This window comes from Artibeus jamaicensis, unplaced genomic scaffold (assembly GCF_021234435.1).
Source record: "Artibeus jamaicensis isolate MK-2021 breed Jamaican fruit bat unplaced genomic scaffold, CSHL_Jam_final contig_3290, whole genome shotgun sequence".
Lineage (NCBI taxonomy): Eukaryota > Metazoa > Chordata > Mammalia > Chiroptera > Phyllostomidae > Artibeus > Artibeus jamaicensis.
The window spans coordinates 1,380,952-1,397,193 of NW_026521779.1; the positions used below are offsets into that span (position 1 = coordinate 1,380,952).

The 16,242-nt window shown below is 54.4% G+C and overlaps 3 protein-coding genes across 7 annotated transcripts in view; 2 read left to right on the top strand and 1 right to left on the bottom strand.

The window, feature by feature from the left end:
• The window catches only part of GCDH (glutaryl-CoA dehydrogenase), a 15,258-nt gene extending 1,756 nt beyond the window's left edge, over positions 1–13,502 (bottom strand). Inside the window, exons 1-11 of one of the 5 annotated variants that reach the window (XM_053663781.1) lie at positions 13,471–13,502; positions 4,327–4,449; positions 4,202–4,237; positions 3,780–3,923; positions 3,578–3,640; positions 3,115–3,285; positions 2,032–2,161; positions 1,736–1,952; positions 1,173–1,276; positions 755–880; positions 278–438 (exon numbers count right to left, since the gene is read on the bottom strand). In XM_053663781.1, the coding sequence (XP_053519756.1) occupies positions 278–438; positions 755–880; positions 1,173–1,276; positions 1,736–1,952; positions 2,032–2,161; positions 3,115–3,285; positions 3,578–3,640; positions 3,780–3,923; positions 4,202–4,237; positions 4,327–4,417 (1,243 nt within the window). In that variant the 5' untranslated portion in view covers positions 4,418–4,449; positions 13,471–13,502. The other 4 variants (XM_037145750.2, XM_037145749.2, XM_037145751.2 and 1 more) reach the window with 4 other exon arrangements.
• On the top strand, positions 9,005–13,496 carry KLF1 (KLF transcription factor 1). Its single transcript, XM_037145753.2, has 3 exons — positions 9,005–9,187; positions 9,834–10,659; positions 12,345–13,496. Exons 1-3 carry the CDS (start codon positions 9,101–9,103, stop codon positions 12,518–12,520), a joined length of 1,089 nt encoding a protein of 362 aa, XP_037001648.1. The 5' UTR covers positions 9,005–9,100; the 3' UTR covers positions 12,521–13,496.
• Positions 13,503–13,691: 189 nt separating the features above from the next.
• DNASE2 (deoxyribonuclease 2, lysosomal) lies at positions 13,692–16,194 on the top strand. Its single transcript, XM_037145748.2, has 6 exons — positions 13,692–14,045; positions 14,155–14,332; positions 14,430–14,508; positions 14,793–14,948; positions 15,037–15,234; positions 15,642–16,194. Exons 1-6 carry the CDS (start codon positions 13,951–13,953, stop codon positions 16,034–16,036), a joined length of 1,101 nt encoding a protein of 366 aa, XP_037001643.2. The 5' UTR covers positions 13,692–13,950; the 3' UTR covers positions 16,037–16,194.
• Positions 16,195–16,242: the final 48 nt, after the last annotated feature.

Here is a 16,242-nt window from a genome sequence, read left to right on the forward strand (position 1 = left end):
CTAGGGCTTTCTGAGGAAACCAGCAGCAGGCTTGGGAACACCCCCCCCCACCCCAGGCATCATGAAGGAAAGGCCACAGAGTGCCTCACCTTCTAGGCCCAGTGTGAGCCACTCCAGATGAGGGATGCAGGGTGGAACCTGCCTCTGGCTGTGCTGTCAGTGGCAACAGCTGGGAGTAGGACTCAGGTCTGCTGTCCCCACCCTCCTCCCTGCCCCACTTCTCCAGATAGTAAGGCTGTTGTAACCATCCCCATTCCCTGAAGGACCCAGCCTCCACCTTCGTAGGTGTTCACGGACTCCAGGTTCATAGCGTGTCGGATCACATGATACTCATCAGAAATCCCATTTCCCCCAAGCATGTCTCGGGCCTGGCGGGCGATGTCCAGAGCTTTCCCACAGTTATTCCTCTTCAGCAGTGAGACCATTTCTGGGGTGACCCTGAAGCAGCACAGACATGTATCAAATGTTGATTACAAAGAACTCACCCCATCCAGGCATCCCTGCACCCTAAGCAAACCAGCCACGGGGAGGATTTCCCATGTTACAGTCAAAGCAGCAGATACCAGGTTCCAAATGAAGGACTAGCAGGGTGGGTCCTGGCCCACTGAGGCCAAGAGAAAGAAAAGGGACTGGGACCCCAAGGGCCACGAGGCAGAAAGGGCCTTTCTTCTCAGGGCCAGCAACCATCATGCCCAAAAGCACAGCGTCCTGCTGCAGCTGTTCCCCTCTACCTCCCCCTACAAGTGGCCCCTACTTGTCTTGATCCTTCAAGCGGCCAAGCTGCAGGCAAGCATGAAGGCCCAGCGTGATCTCAGTGAGCATGTCCGCCAGCTTCTTCTGGATCAGCTGGTTCCTGGCCAGTGGGACACCAAACTGCATCCTAGGCAGGTAGAATCAGGATAAGTTAAAGTATGTGTGTGAGGGGGGCTCAACCCCCAGTCCTCTCCAGGGCCTTATGGGCCCAGGAAGCCTTTCCAGGCTGCCTCAATCCCCGCATAGCACACCCTGGCTTGTCACTGACTCAGCCCATCACTGCTCAGGACTTCCCTGCTATTTCACAGAGCAGGGAGCTTAGGTTTGGTGGGTGGGGGCTGGGGAGTCACCGATGGGTTAAAGGGTGGAACCTGAGCCTCACCATGCCCCCAGGGGCTCTCAGGGCAGCCCCCACTCACCTGTCCAGAGTGTACTGCCTGGCCGTGTGAAAACAGAACTCAGCAGCTCCAAGAACGCCCCAGGAGATGCCATACCGGGCATTGTTTAGGCAGCCAAAGGGACCCTATAGGATTGACAGGGGGGCCTTAGCCCCATCCAGAAGGAGCTGAGAGGGTCTGCAGTAGGGGGATTCTCCTCCTCAGACACCCAGACACAGAGTCAGTGTAAAAGGGGGGACTCAGGGAGGCCACTGAAATCACACATGGCTCATGCAAGGCAGGCTTTGCTCAGTGCCTGCTCACTCTTGGTTTGCATACAGTTCCACGCAGCTGGGGATCTGGCTTGACAGACAGGTCTAGGGGCTGACATAAGAAGACAGGAAGTGGTGTGTGCACCAAATGATTAAGGTGGTTCAGTACCATGAGTCCTGAGCAGAGCCAGTATGAGTGATAGTCACTAGAAAGGGACAGTGCACAGGGACCTTGTCTGTCTTGTCCCAGCTGGGTCCCCAGCACAGAGACTGCCCAAGAAAGGTGAATCAGCATATGACCCAGCACCAGTTCCCAAAGTGGCTTCTGCTCACCGCCAGCCCGGAGGCATTGGGCAGCACATTCTCCTCTGGTACCTCCACACCATCCATGATAATCATGCCGGTGGCTGAGGCCCGCAGGGAGAACTTGCCCTCAATCTTGGGGGCTGAGAGGCCCTGCATCTCCTTCTCCAGCAGGAAGCCCCGAATGCAGTTATCTTCACACCGAGCCCACACTACAAATAGGTCGGCCACAGGCGAGTTGGTGATCCTGGGGGCGGGACAGGCAGTGAGGGTCTAGCTACCGCCCTCTGCCCCTGCCCACCCACCTGAGGCAACAGGCTCCTCACCAAGTCTTGGCCCCACTGAGAGTGTAACTCCTGCTGGACCGGTTATGGCGGGCTCTGGTCTCCATGCTGCCAGGGTCACTCCCATGGTTGGGCTCTGTGAGCCCGAAGCAGCCCAGGAGCTCCCCTTTGGCTGTAAGCATGAGACAGGGTCATGAGTCTACCTGTCACTCATTTATACCCTCAACTGAAAAGTGTCACCCTCTCCACTGAGCCGGGCTAAGGCAGATCTGGCCCTCCCCTCACGGCACTTGCAGGTGATGAAGGGACAGTGCCCCCCACCCACAGTCACAATGCCATGACAGGGAAAGGGCCCCACAGGAGTCACCTAAACTGCCTCGAAGAGCAGTGAAAGCTAAACAAGAGGAGGTGTAGGGAAGAGCAGTCCTGGCAGTGGGGAAGTATGTACAAAGGCTCAGTGGTACATTTAGAGAATTCCAAGTAGCTGAGTCTGACTAGAGCAGAGCAGTCAAGAGAGTGACCATAGATGAGGTTGAAAGGTCACCAGAGGCCTCTGGGACCCAACCAGGAAGTTAAGACTTTAAACTCTGGGTTGGGATGGAAGAGACAGAAAGCAAATCAAGAGGGAGATAGGGAGGTGACGGTGTTGAGAAAGAGCCAGAGATGCCCTGGCTGGTGTGGCTCAGTGGACTGAGCACCAGCCTGTGAACCAGAGGATCTCTAGTTCCATTCCCAGTCAGGACACATGCCTGGGACGAGGGCCAGGTACCCAGTACAGGGCACATGAGAGACAACAACACATTGATGTTTCTCTCCCTCCCTTCCTCTCTCTCTGAAAATAAATGAAATAAAGAAAGAAAGAAAGAAAGAAAGAAAGAAAGAAAGAAAGAAAGAAAGAAAGAAAGAAAGAAAGAAAGAAAGAAAGAAAGAAAGAAAGAGGGCCAGAGAGATCTTGTCAAGGGTGAGTTAGGAGGGGATGAAAACCAGACTCTGACAGGGGGTCCAGGTGGCCATTGGTGCTCTTCTTGAAGTGGGGGACAGAAGGGAGGCTCAGGGGACAGCCCCATCCCTAAGTTTCACACCACTGTGACTATCTTCCACCAGGCTCCTCTGGTAGTTGCTCACCCAGCCGGGGCAGGTACTTCTGCTTCTGCTCCTCACTGCCATATGCATAGATGGGGTGCATGACAAGGGAAGACTGGACACTCATCGCTGACCTATAGCCACTGTCCACTCGCTCCAGCTCCCGGGCCAGGAGCCCATAAGCCACAGATGAGACTCCAGCACAGCCATACCCTGGTGGAGGAGTGGGGGTGGGAAGATAGGGCAATGGAGGACAAAGCCTGCCCAGGGGACCAGTGACTCCTGAGGCCCAAGAGACAGAGATACATAGGGGCTACCCAAGGAGGGGGCACCAAGCTAACCCTAGCTTAAGGGTTTATTCATTTCATTCCTATAATGGGACAGAGGGGTAACAGCCTCACTTTACAGACTGGAAACCCAGGCTCAGGGAAATGGAGGGGCTTTCCAGCACATAACTGGGGCTGCAGAGAATGGCTGCAGAGAATGGAGATAAACTTGTCCCTACCTTTGATAGTGGGGCCCAGAACACCAAGCTCCCCCATCTCCGAGATGATCTCCCGGTGAAAAACTGCAAAGACAGATGCCCAAGTTCAGGCCCAGTCCTAGCCCATTGGAGCCCCCTACCCCAGGGACAGAGAGGTCCAGAGGCCAGAGCAGGCAGAGGCGGTGTGTATGGTTGGAGGGTGCCCACTAGCACGCCTGAGCACCTTCGTTGCGATTGGCCAGCAGGATGCGGGGCATGAGGCGCTCCTGGCAGTAGGTGTGAAAAGTGTCCCTGATGAGGATCTCATCAGCTGTCAGCTGCTCCTCCAGCACCAGCGGATCCCTCCAGTCAAACTCTGGACGCAAGGCTGGGACAAGGAGCAGGGCTCAACTCAGCGCGGCCCACACCTCCCTCAGCCCACCGCGCCCTCCTCTCCCAGAATCCTCCACCCACATCTGGCTCAGGGTTGAATGTGGTTGCAAACAGGACTGGTAAAGAGGCCTTTCTCCGGGAAAGTCTCTGTTGACTCCGCTTCCGGCCCTGCTCGTTCCCCCGGCAGCCCTCGGACTCAGGGAGCAAGCCCACCCAGGGCCGGCAGACAGCAGGCCAAGGGCCTCAGACGCACGCGTGACGAGGGGTCCTTACATTTGGCGGGTCGGTTCTGTGTCTTCCCGCCCTTTTCTGCAAACACAGGAAGAGAAAATCACCTAGGAAAAGTCCCCGAGGCTCCACTTCCACCCTCCTCACCCTACCCCCGCCCCAACACTGACCAGTCTGCGCCGCCGCCGAGCCCCAAGTGCGCAGGAAGACCTGGAGGGGTCCGCGACTTAGCAGCCGCAAGGAGATGCCTCTCAGGGCCATGTGGGCGGGCGAACGCAGCAACCGCGGCCGACCTGGAGGAGTGGGGACCTCAAAGTGGAGTGGCTCCTCCCCACACGCAGTCCAAGCCCCTCGCTCCCCTCTCGCCGGATCCCACTAAGTGCCTTCCCGCTTCCCTCAAGGCTACGACGCGACAGACACAGGCTTTTGACCAATGACCTGGGTGGGAGGGGCGGGGGCCAAACAAAACCTCTCATTGGTTCGTCCTAAACCCGGCTCCTTCTCAGGTTTGCATTTTAAAAGGCCGATGGCAGGCTTGGGGAAGGAAGCTGGAGGACCTGGGCGGAGAAATGTTCGCCCCTTAAAGGAGCAGAACAGGGAAAAGCGGAAGCGGGGCAGTGGAACTGGGGGCGGGGCGGAGGGCGGGGCGGCAGAGAGAGACAGAGACGGAGGGATCTGTATTGCTGCTCTGGTTGGCCCTAGAGGGGGCTCGGCCCACTTTTGGTTGGTCAGTTGCAGGAGGCGTGTGCGAAGGGATTCTGGAGTTAAATGAGAAAACTGAGGCAGGCGAAAAATGAGTCCAGACCTGGAAGTCTCCTCTAATGGGGTGCTGTGTGTTTGAGGAGGAGGAGGTGGGCTCTGGTGGACCATCTCAGCCCAGCCTGTCTGCTAGCCTGTCTCAAGAAGCACGGGTAGCGGCATGTGACAGTGTGAATTGGTGTGATTCCTGGTCCTATGTGATTCTGTGCATCTATGTGTGCTATTGTGCCTGAGTGACTGTGTATCTGTATGCGAGTGGGACTGACTACACCTGTGACTACACCTGACATTTGGGACTGTTGACTGTGGGTGGTTGTGTAACTGTCTCCGTCATGTCTGTGTGGCTGAATGTTTTTGTAGTTTCTTGTCTGTGTAATTGTAAGCCTGTATAATGGTATTTTGTGTGATTGTGTGTTCGTATAGTACTGTATGACTGTCTTGGTGGTTTTCTCTCTAGGCATGTGTGTTATCATTGTGGTATGACTAAATACATATTTATGTCTGTGATTGTGTATATATGTGTCAGTGTCTTTTGCTCTGTGAGCAGTTTTAATTATGTACCTAATTTGACATGTGCCTGAGAGAGTGGCTTACTTAGCTGGGTCACTTTTAAAAACATTTGTGGCCCTGGATGGTGTGGCTCAGTTGGTTGAAACATTGTCCTGTAGACCAAAAGGTCTCAGGTTCGATTCCCCATCAGATCACATACCTAGATTGTGGGTTTGATCCCCAGTTGGGGCACACATTAGAAGACAACCAATCAGTGTTTCTCATATCTTTCTCTCTCTCTGCCCTGCTTCCTCTCTCTACAAGCAATGAGAAATTGTTCTCGGATGAGGATAAAGAAAAAAAACATCTGTGTAATTTTCATTTATCTGGGCGCATCATGCTTAACCATGTATCTTGAGTCCTGCCCATTGCTGCCATTTGGGGAAAGTAAGGTGCAGAAAACACAACCAATCTGGTCACAGTAGGCTAGGTGCAGAGCGGGGGCCTGGACTGGGGTCCAGGCCTCCCAGTTCCCAGGCCAGGTCCTTGCCCACCTAGGAACACTTCTTCCCAGAGAGACACTCTGGGTAGCGTAGTGTGTCACATGCTCCGCCTCTGGGTGTGATGGTAGTAACTGTGGGATTGTGTCTGAATGTGATCACAGGCCTGCAGGTCCCTGGGTACCTGGGGCCTGGGTGTCCCTGGACTCTCCCATTTTCTGGGCCCTTAATGTCCTTAATATCAAAATAAAATGGTTCGAATCTTCTTCCTCACATAGCAGGCAGTCCATCACCACTCTGAAACATTTGGGATTTTGAATAGCTCTTATCCTTCATCTCTCTCTCCCAGGAGCCAGGAAAGGAGAGAAGGAGCCAGGACCTTCTCTCCTTTCCTCCAAAGCTCCCTGCCCTAGAGCTGTTATAAGTGCTGAAGTTCTCTAGGCCCAGGGAGCAACCCAAATATAGGCTCCAGCCTTGCTGTCCTTCAGTTCATAATTCCTACTGGCCACATCAGGTAAGAGGCCTTATCTCCCAGCCAAATGCCTCTTTTTCTCTAGACCTACTCTCTTGCCTCATCTTTCAGAGCCAAATATGCCTGTTTAGTGCTTTGTCCTAAACCAAAGAGATCTCACCCTAAAGGAGACTTTGCTTTCCTCTCCAGAAAAACCACTTTAATTCCAGCCATTTTGTTTTATTGAAGTAAAATTCATAATATGAAATGAGCCATTTAAAGTGTACTGCTGAGTGGCATTGGGCACACTCACAATGTTATGCAACCACCACCTCTCTCTAGTTCCAGAATATTCCCTCATCCCAAAAGGAGACCTTGTACCCATCGGCAGTCAGTCCCCATTCCCCTCTCCTCCTAACCCCTGCTAATCACTAATTCTCTATATATAGATTTTCCCATTCTGGATATTTCATATAAATAGAATCATGTAATATGTAACTTTTTGCCTTTTGTGACTGGCTTCTTTCACTTGTTTTGGAGGTTCAACTACATTGTAACATGGATTATAACTTCATCCCTTCTATGGCTGAATAATATATCCTTTGTATGAACTGACCACATTTTGTTTATCCACTCATCTGAGAACAGACATTTCGGCTGTTCCCACCTTTTGGCAATTGTGAATAATGCTGCCGTAAACATTGGTGCACAAGTGTTTGTTTGAGCCCCTGTTTTCAGATCTTGAGCATATACCCAGAAGTGGTACTGGTGGGTCATATGGTCTAAGAATTTGAAGAATCATCAAACTGCTCTCCACAGTAGCTACACCATTTTATATTCTGACCAGCAGTATACTAGAGTTCCAACTTCTCCACATCCTTGACAACAATTGTTATATTCCATTTTCCCCCCTTATTGTCATCCTTGGTTTGAAGAGCTTTTTTTTTAATATAATCTTTGGCTTTTACATTCCTTTTCGTCCCCACCCCTCATGTTGTAAAGGATAATTTTGTCTTTTTTTGTGATGCATTTCTGGCATACTAATTTCCATTGTGTCCATGGTGATGTGTCTGTGTCTGGGCGAGGTTGTGTCTTTCCCTAACAGGGTGTTTAATTTTCCACGTTGCTGTGGTTGTCTGCGTTTGGATGAGTGCGCCCCCTATGGTTGGACATTGGTATTTGTGCAATTGTGTGACAGAACAAACAGACGGTGACAGGTGATGTGACCACAAAACGGTATAGAATTCATATGGCACTGTGCATGATTGTGTCTGTGTTTGATGTTAGCTGTGTGCGTGACTACATCGTGTGTTTGTGAATGGTTGTGTGCACCTGGGTTTTATGCCTTTGTGTCTGAGGCTGCCTGCATTTGACAAGATTGTGTGACTACATCTCCTATAGTTTTGTGACAACAAATCCAGGAACCTCCATGTATATGTTTAGTTGTAGCTGAATCATGTCCGTGTGACTGTATGATTGCATGTGACTGGGTAACTGTGATTGTGTCAGCACCTATGTGATTATGGATTCTATGTCTAAGGAATCGTGTGACTACAACATTGTGTAACCAAATAGGATATGGTTGTGTCTTCCTGGCCGCATGGTTTACGTGATGCACAGAGACAACTGTGTGCAGGGGCGGCATGGTCGGTGTGGCTGAGGTGACCAGGATTTAGTCACTGTGTAGTTGCATACAGTATATGTATGTGTGAACTATATGTGTGTGATCTGTGTCCATGTTGCCCCCACCCTGGCTCTCAGGGCACCACAGTGGAGGTCCCTGGGGCAGCAACTTGGATCCCGCCCCCATGTGGGTCAGGAGTCAGGCAGCAGCAGGGTCCAGGGAGGGCTAGTGTGGGTCTCCTGCAGTTCGGGTACTTCCTCTAGTTCGTTCCAATGGTTCCACTCCATCCAGGTGACGGGGCCAACTTCTCCCAAAACCCAGCTGCAGTGGCAACTGGCCTCAACCTTCACAAAGCCCCACTCTCTGCAATCCCCCTGGGGGGTCCAAGGTAGACAGTGGAGGCTGATTAACAGGAGTTCTTCCTGCCACTGGGGTCAGACCCTGAGAGTTCATAACCCTGGTAATTTCAAGCCAAGCTAAAGTGAAGCCCCAGCTTCTAGCCCTGCCACTCACCAGAGACAGAACTTTAGCTGCTCTGGGCCCCCACCTGATAGCAGCCTCCAATGTCTGGGGCCTCTGATAATGCTTGGCCTGGCAGGGAGCTTGTGCCAAGTCCCGCCATCAGCATGGTTGTTTCTGGGTTTTTTTTCCTTGTTTTTTGGGGGAAGGGGAGGGGGATTGTTTCCGTTCTGGGGGGTAAGGTCCCCAGTTGAGGGAGAAGGAGATCTAGAAGCCCCTTCTCAGAATCCCCATTCTGTCTGTTGCCCCTTCTCCAGGTGGGTAATTTAGAGAAGGCCCAAGTCTCTCCTTCTTTGGGAAGCCAGTGCTTCACTTTATCCAACACCTGAACCCCCAAATCACTGAGCCCCCAGCCCCCAAACAATTGACTGGCTTTTGGATACAGGGTCAGTCTTCAAGGCTCTACCCCAAACAGGCCAAGGCAAGGTCTGTTCCCCAGAAATGGTGACCCCCCCTCCCTGAGTTGCCTGACCCTTATCAGGGGCTGCAGCCAATCAGCCGAGGACAAAGAGGAGCCCTCCACAGGGCCATTGGAGCCTCAGAACCCACGAGGCCACAGAGGGAGAGGAGGCCTGAGGCCCTTGAGTGGGCACCAGCCAGCCATGGCCACAGCTGACACCACCTTGCCGTCCATCAGTACGCTGACCGCCCTAGGCCCCTTTCCAGACACACCAGAAGACTTCCTCAAGGTGAGGCCAGGCAGGGTCTAGGTGGCTGGCTGGGGTCTGTGGCTGCAGTCACAGAGCTTTAGGGATCAGGTCTGCACCTAGCCCAGGAATCCAAAGACCTGACCAGACCTGGGGGTCCTCAGCCTGGTCCAGGGGTCTGAACATGATCTAAAGGCCCATTTCTGTCACAGAAAACTGAGGCTCAAAGCTGAACACCGTGTGTATGTGTGTGTGTGTGGGGGGGGGGTCTAGGCTGAGTGAGACAACCCCAGAAAGGTTGAGGAAGAACAAATGTTTCTAGGGGACTCCCAAGAATTCATCTTGGGAGTTAATCTTGTTGGGGGACTGGGAAGGAATTGGAGTTTCTGGGGAGAAATTGAGGCAAGATTGCCCACCCACACCCCCTGCCTTCCATTCTTGGCTTTGCCACCCCTTCCCCCATGCCTGAGTTCGGCTCAAGATAATGTACGTCTTATCTTCTGTTGCCAGCCAGACCCTATCAACCTCTGTCCCTGAAGCTGTGGAGGGGAGGCGGGGGGACAGAGGGCAGTGTAAGGGACTGGAACAGGCAGACATCACACACAAGCAAAAAGACCCCTTTCGGGAGCCTCTGTGCCGGGTACCCTGGTGACCACGGAAGCCTCACGCTCCCGGCTCTCTCCCGCAGTGGTGGCGCTTTGAGGAGGTGCAGGGCTTGGGCCCGGGTCCCCCGGACCCCACCCGGCCGCTCCTCCATGTGAGGCCCAAGTTGGAGGACGCGCCTGGGGAGAAAGAGGACGACCATAGGGACGCGGCCCCTGCCTGGGACTTGGATCTCTTCTTCACCAACCTGCCAGGCCCAGAGCTGAGCGGTGTGCTTCAGACCTGCGCTCTGGCACCGGGCGAAGGTCCCGGGACGCAATTCCCACCTCAGCCTGAGACCCTGGGCGCGCACGGGGGCGGCCCGGGGCTGGTGCCTGGGCTCTTAAGTCCCGAGGAGCACCCGGGCTGGGCGCGCCCAGCTCCAAGAGCCCCAGCCCCTGACTCCTTCGTGAGCCCAGCCCTGGTCCCGACCCCTGAGCCCAAGGCGCTGCCTCTGCAGCCGGTGTACTCGGGGCCGGGTGTGAGCTCCTCCGGCAGCTACTTTCCGCGGACCGGGCTTTCAGTGCCTGCGGCGCCTGGCTCCCCCTACGGGCTGCTGTCCGGGTACCCAACGCTGTACCCGGCCCAGCAGTACCAAGGTCACTTCCAGCTCTTCCGCGGGCTCCCAACGCCTGCATCCAGCCCCGCCGCTTCCCCCTCGTTCCTGGATTGTCTGGGACCCGGAACATCGGGTGCAGGACTCGGGGTAACCGCAGGAGATTCAAGAGAAACCGCGGAGACCGCGTCATCCAAGCGCAGCCGGCGCTCCTGGACCCGAAGGAGGCAGGCGGCGCACACGTGCACTCACCCGGGCTGCGGAAAGAGCTACACCAAGAGCTCACACCTGAAGGCGCATCTACGGACGCACACGGGTGAGGCAGAGGGGCTCGGCTCGGAGGCGGGACCTCAGGAGGACAGAGGGATCCGGGAGCCAGAAAGGAGAGCAAGGGGAGGGGCTAGAGGCTAAGGCCGCCCCCCCCACACACACGGACCTGTAGTGACGGAGGGGTGGGGCTAAAGCTGAATATCAGAGAAAGGGGCGGGACAGAAGCAGCTAGGAGCGGACCTGGACCCAGAAGCGGGGGCTAGGGAACAGGTACCAATGTGGGAGGCGAGTGAGAGCAGCGAGGAACTGGGAAATCTGACGGGTAAGACCTAGGCCTGGGCTAAGCAGCAGAAAGCCGAGCAATCTGTGTAGGGGCGGGGCTAGAGGAGGGACTGCAGGAAGGGGCCAAACTAGGCAAGCCCGGGACCTGGCCAAAGACACAGGGTTCGGGTTTGCAGCAAGCAGGAAGCAGAGTTAGGGGCTCAGGGACCGGAGCCAGGAATGTATAGAGTAGGTTGTTTGCATAGAGGCGGAGCCAGACTGTAAGGGCCAAGTCTGGAGTGCAGGAGGGAAGATATGAGGACAGAACCAGTTTCATGTGGTGAATACAGAGTTGGTTCCAGGAGGGTAAGGGGAAATAGCTTGAAAAGAGAGAAGACTGGCCACAAGAAAAGCCGGGTCTCAAGGACAGGAAGACCGAGGCGGGGCGTGGAATGGAGCTGGGGAGAAGGAAGACTGAGGCCTATGATTTAGGGCAGCAATTTTCAAGCTTTTTCATCTCATGGAGGAAAGACTAGAATTACTAAAATTCTGTGGCACACCAAAAAAATATATATATTTTTGCGGATCTGACAAAAATATGTATAATTCGGATTGATTTACACAATAATAATAACCCACCCTTTTTGCTTCAAAATGACTTTTTAAAAGTCAGGTACCCGTACTTTTAAGGTTTTCTGGTACCAGGAATTAACGTGTCAGACATGAGCTTACTATGCCACCAATAGGATGCAACTCCATTATATAACCTACATATTTATGGTTCAAGACAGGGTATTCACCCCGAACGGCTATTGCTGTCTTGGTGGTTGTCTTTTTTTTTTTTTTCTTTTGTATTTGACAGTCTAAGGGAAAAGAAGTCAGTGTCCCTAACTAAAATAGTCAGGTATTGCATCTTTTAAAAATTCTTGTAGCACACCGGTTGAAAATCGCTGCTTTAGGGGTCCGCATGAAGGTGGGGTCAGGTGTAGCAGGAGGAGAGCATAATCACAGCAGGCAGGGCCTGGGACACCAGGTGGATTTGGGGGCTGTAAAGATCAAGGCGAGGGGCAGGGTTGGGCAGCAGCTGGAGGGTCCCCCGGAGCAAGGGCGGGGCTGAACCATAGGGAACAGGGCCAAGGGATGAGGGTCGGACGCTTTAGGATGCAGGGGCATGGTACCAGGGCACAGAGAGCGGGTCAGTGGTGTAGGGGGTGTGACTTGGGCCCAGGAAACGAAAACAAGGATGGCGTCAAATGCCAAGTGCAGAACCAGAAGGGTGGAGGCCACGTTGGGCGGGACCTGGGTGCATTCCCCTGAGAGTGAGTGCCTCCTTAAACTTCACACTTGAGGCGCCTCACTTGCCTCACCCTAGTGCAGGTCAAGGCTGAGCAAGGGAGTGCAACCGATGCAGAGGCGGCCTGGGAGCGGGGTGGGACGGCCAATGGCACTCACAGCTTCCTCGCCTCCCAGGGGAGAAGCCTTACGCCTGCACGTGGGACGGCTGCGGCTGGCGGTTCGCGCGCTCGGACGAGCTGACCCGCCACTACCGGAAACACACCGGACAGCGCCCCTTCCGCTGCCAGCTCTGTCCGCGCGCTTTTTCACGCTCCGATCACCTGGCCTTGCACATGAAGCGTCACCTTTGAGCTACCCCACGCCCCCTGCCCCTGCCAATTTGTACCTTCTCAGAAACTGGGGACGGAACAACAGAGGGTCCACACAGGGTGGTTTTCCCTCGGATGGACTCTCATCTGACACGCGGCCCTACAGACCTCCTGAAAGACCAAGGGCTGGCCCACAGACAAACCTGGGGCAGCCTCCGACGGAAGCTCCCACAAGTCCCCAGCCACAGGGGCCACACAGAGACTTCCTTAGGGTCATGCAGACCCAGAGAGACAGACCTCCAAATAAATGGACTCAGCTGGACACTCAGATACTGCGGACAGGGACGCACCCTTAAAAAGCTGGACCCTCAGACCAGCTCACGGGAGGCCCTGGACAGTGGGAAGGGGTTATGCAGCGGGGCTTCTCAGAGACACTGGGTCGAGAAGGGGGGCTTGACACCCAAACTTCTGAAGCTCCGCAGAGTGGCTGTGAATGGTTATGGGTCCTGTAACAATAACAATGCCCCTCCTGGATAAAGCTTCAACTGTGGCATGACTTTTGTGAATTTTGGGTGTGAAAGATGGGAGGAAGCTGTAAGTCCAGAGGTGATTTGAAGGGTGGGTGGCATGTACCCTCACACTCATCTCCTAAACTTCATTGAGCCCCCCTCGGGTATTACAGGCCTTGCTGCCCCTTCTCCCTTACTCCAAAATCAGGCTACACCCTCCTTGCCTTCTACCTTGAAACTCAGGGACATTCACAGGTGTCGTCTCCCTCCATTTAAGAGCCCTCAGCCCAACCCCAGAAACACAGCACCCTCCTCTGTGCCATGATCCAAAGTGACCCCTTGGCTAGCTCAGGGGGCGACCCGGGAAACATGCAGAATGAAAAGGGAGAGGACAAGGAGCACAAACACCCCTTAAGAGAGCAAAAGTCCCGAGCTGGACCTCGGGGAAAGCTGGAGAGAAAAAAATCCAAATTTGCGTCTCACCTAGAGGCGGGTGGAGGAGCAGGGTCGGGCGGGAAAGTGGATTAAGAATAGCCGGGATCTGAAGGGACAGAGGCGGAGCCTAGTGGAGAGGCAGAGCGGTGATTGGAGAAGAGACGGAGGCGGGACAAGGGGGTGGGGTGGAGAAACTGCTTGGGTATAAAAGGGAGTGGTCTGGGTCAAGTCAGAGGGTGGAGCTTATCAAGGGTCAAATCCACTGGAAGTAGGAAGCAACCCTAGGCGAGCCGGGTGGGGGCGGTACCTACGGGGAGTGACAACCCAAAAGGAAGCCCCGCGCTCGGAGGATCCGCGATCTTTTCAAATCACTGCTTCTTACCTCGGGGGTGGAGTTTCCATCCGATGGGGTTCCGCCTTAGGGTCCTAGAAGGGTTTGGGGAAATGAAAGTCACCACGGAACCAGCCTGACTCAACTCGTGACCTAGCTCTCCGCGGTCCCAACACTGATTCCTTTCCTCCAGCCCCATGGCCGCATTGAGCCCGCTGCTCCTGGCAGCACTTCTATGGGTTCCTGCAGGGACTCTGAGCTGCTACGGTGACTCGGGGCTGCCTGTGGACTGGTGAGTGCGCAGGCGCCGCATCCCCCGGAGCCGGACTGGGGATTGCTTTGCTCCTGGGAAAAGCTGTAACTTCCCCTTGCTCCATTTCTGTCCATTCCCCAACCTCCAGGTTCGTCGTCTACAAGCTGCCGGCCCACAGCGGGCCGGTGGATGGGGCTCAAACGGGGTTGCAGTACAATTACTTGGATGAGGGCTCAGGAGGCTGGCGCGAAGGCGCGAGGTCCATCGACAGCTCGGAGGGAGCCGTAGGCCGCACCTTGCTGCCGCTGTACAGGAACACCAGCCAGGTGAAGGGGTCGAGGTGCCGGCAGAACCGGGGCTGGGACTCTGGGGAGGGCCGGGCCTGGGGGAACGACTTCACATTGCCCTGTCCATCCTCCCCAGTTAGCCTATCTACTTTACAATGACCAACCGCCTGCTGACTACAGGACCAAGAACTCTTCTAGCCGGGGGCACACGAAGGGTGAGTCTGGAATTGGAGGCTGAGGAAGAGCCCTGGTTTCCTTTTGCATTTTCCCCAGCTAACTAACTCCTGACCTGCAGGGGTGGGAAGGGAACTCCTCACCTTTTATAAATATTATCCTTTCTCTGGACTGTGATGATGGAGGGCTGTAGAAAGAATTAAGCAGTTGTCCAGACACTGCCCACACCCTCTCCAAGCTCCCTGCAAAATGAGGATGTTTGTGGTTGCACGTGTGTTTGTTGGGGATGCCCTGAGCAGCTCCCTGATCCAGGCTTTGGATTCAGGTGTGCTGCTTCTGGATGAAGAAGGGGGCTTCTGGCTGGTCCACAGTGTTCCTGGTTTTCCAACAAGTGCTGCATACAGTTGGCCTTTTGAGGCCCAAAAATATGGGCAGACCCTGCTCTGCATGTCTTTTTCCTTCGACCAGTTCTCAAAGATTGGTAAGTGGGGACAAGGAGGCAGGGTGATTCTGATTCCCAGACCAGACTGTGGAACTGTCCTTCATTTTCTCCTCCTCTTGCCCTCCAGGCAGACAGCTGAGCTACACCTACCCCCAGGTGTATGACCACAAGCTGGAAGGGGTCTTCATCAAGAAATTACCCAACCTGAAGGAAGTGGTCGAGGGCTACCATGTTCACCAGGAACCCTGGAACAGCAGTGTAACACTCACATCGAAGGCAGGGGCCGCCTTCCAGAGCTTTGCCAAATTTGGAAAGTTTGGAGATGGTGAGCCCTGAGGTCGTGGGTTAAAGAAGTCTTTCTCTGCAGAGGTAGTGTCAGGTGCGCCCATGGCTGAAGGCAGGTCAGAGATAGGAACTTGAACACTTTCAGAGCCATAAACACATGAGAGGTAGACAGAGAACCAAAAGACCTGGGTTTAGCTGGTTTCTGGTCATATGGTGCATAATTTAACTGGACTTTCAGTTTACCCCACCTGAAGCAGTGGATGTACTCTTATCTCCCGTACAGGGCTGTTGCGAGTGAGGTGATGCATATAAAGTATTTAGTGAAGGCTGTCGGTGCTAAATCTGGTGTTCCTCAGGAGGTTGAGCTCAGAGCAGGGCAGCAGCCTGGGGATTCCTCAGCACTGACCCTGACCCTGTCCATGCCTCCCCTCTTTCTATCCTCTGCAGACCTGTACTCTGGCTGGCTGGCAGAAGCCCTTGGCAGCAACCTGCAGGTCCAGTTCTGGCAACACTCTGGTGGCATCCTGCCCTCCAACTGCTCCGGAGCCCAGCAAGTGCTTGACGTGACCCAGATAGCCTTCCCTGGGCCAGCTGGGTGCAACTTCAGTACCACACAAGACCACTCCAAGTGGTGTGTAGCCCCAGAAGGGCCCTGGGCCTGTGTGGGTGACATGAATCGAAACTCTGGAGAGATGCATCGAGGTGGGGGCACAGTGTGTACCCAGCTGCCTGCCTTCTGGAAGGCCTTCCAGCCTCTGGTGAAGGCCTGGGAACCCTGTGGGGAGGAGAGCAGTACCCTGTCTCCGGGCAGCCCAGCAGAACATGTAGGAATTAAGGTTTAGGAGCCAACTTGGACATCCGTTTAAATACCAGTTTAGTCTGTTCCTAATTGTGTGGCCTTAATTATGTGCCTTAACCCGTGACTCAGTCTACTTATTTGCAAAATAGGAACCACAACACTTAACTCAGGATTTGTGAGGAATAAAAGGAAACTGGTAGATGGAGCTGTTAACCTTTTTTTCAGGCAGGCACTGGGCCTCAGGGCAGC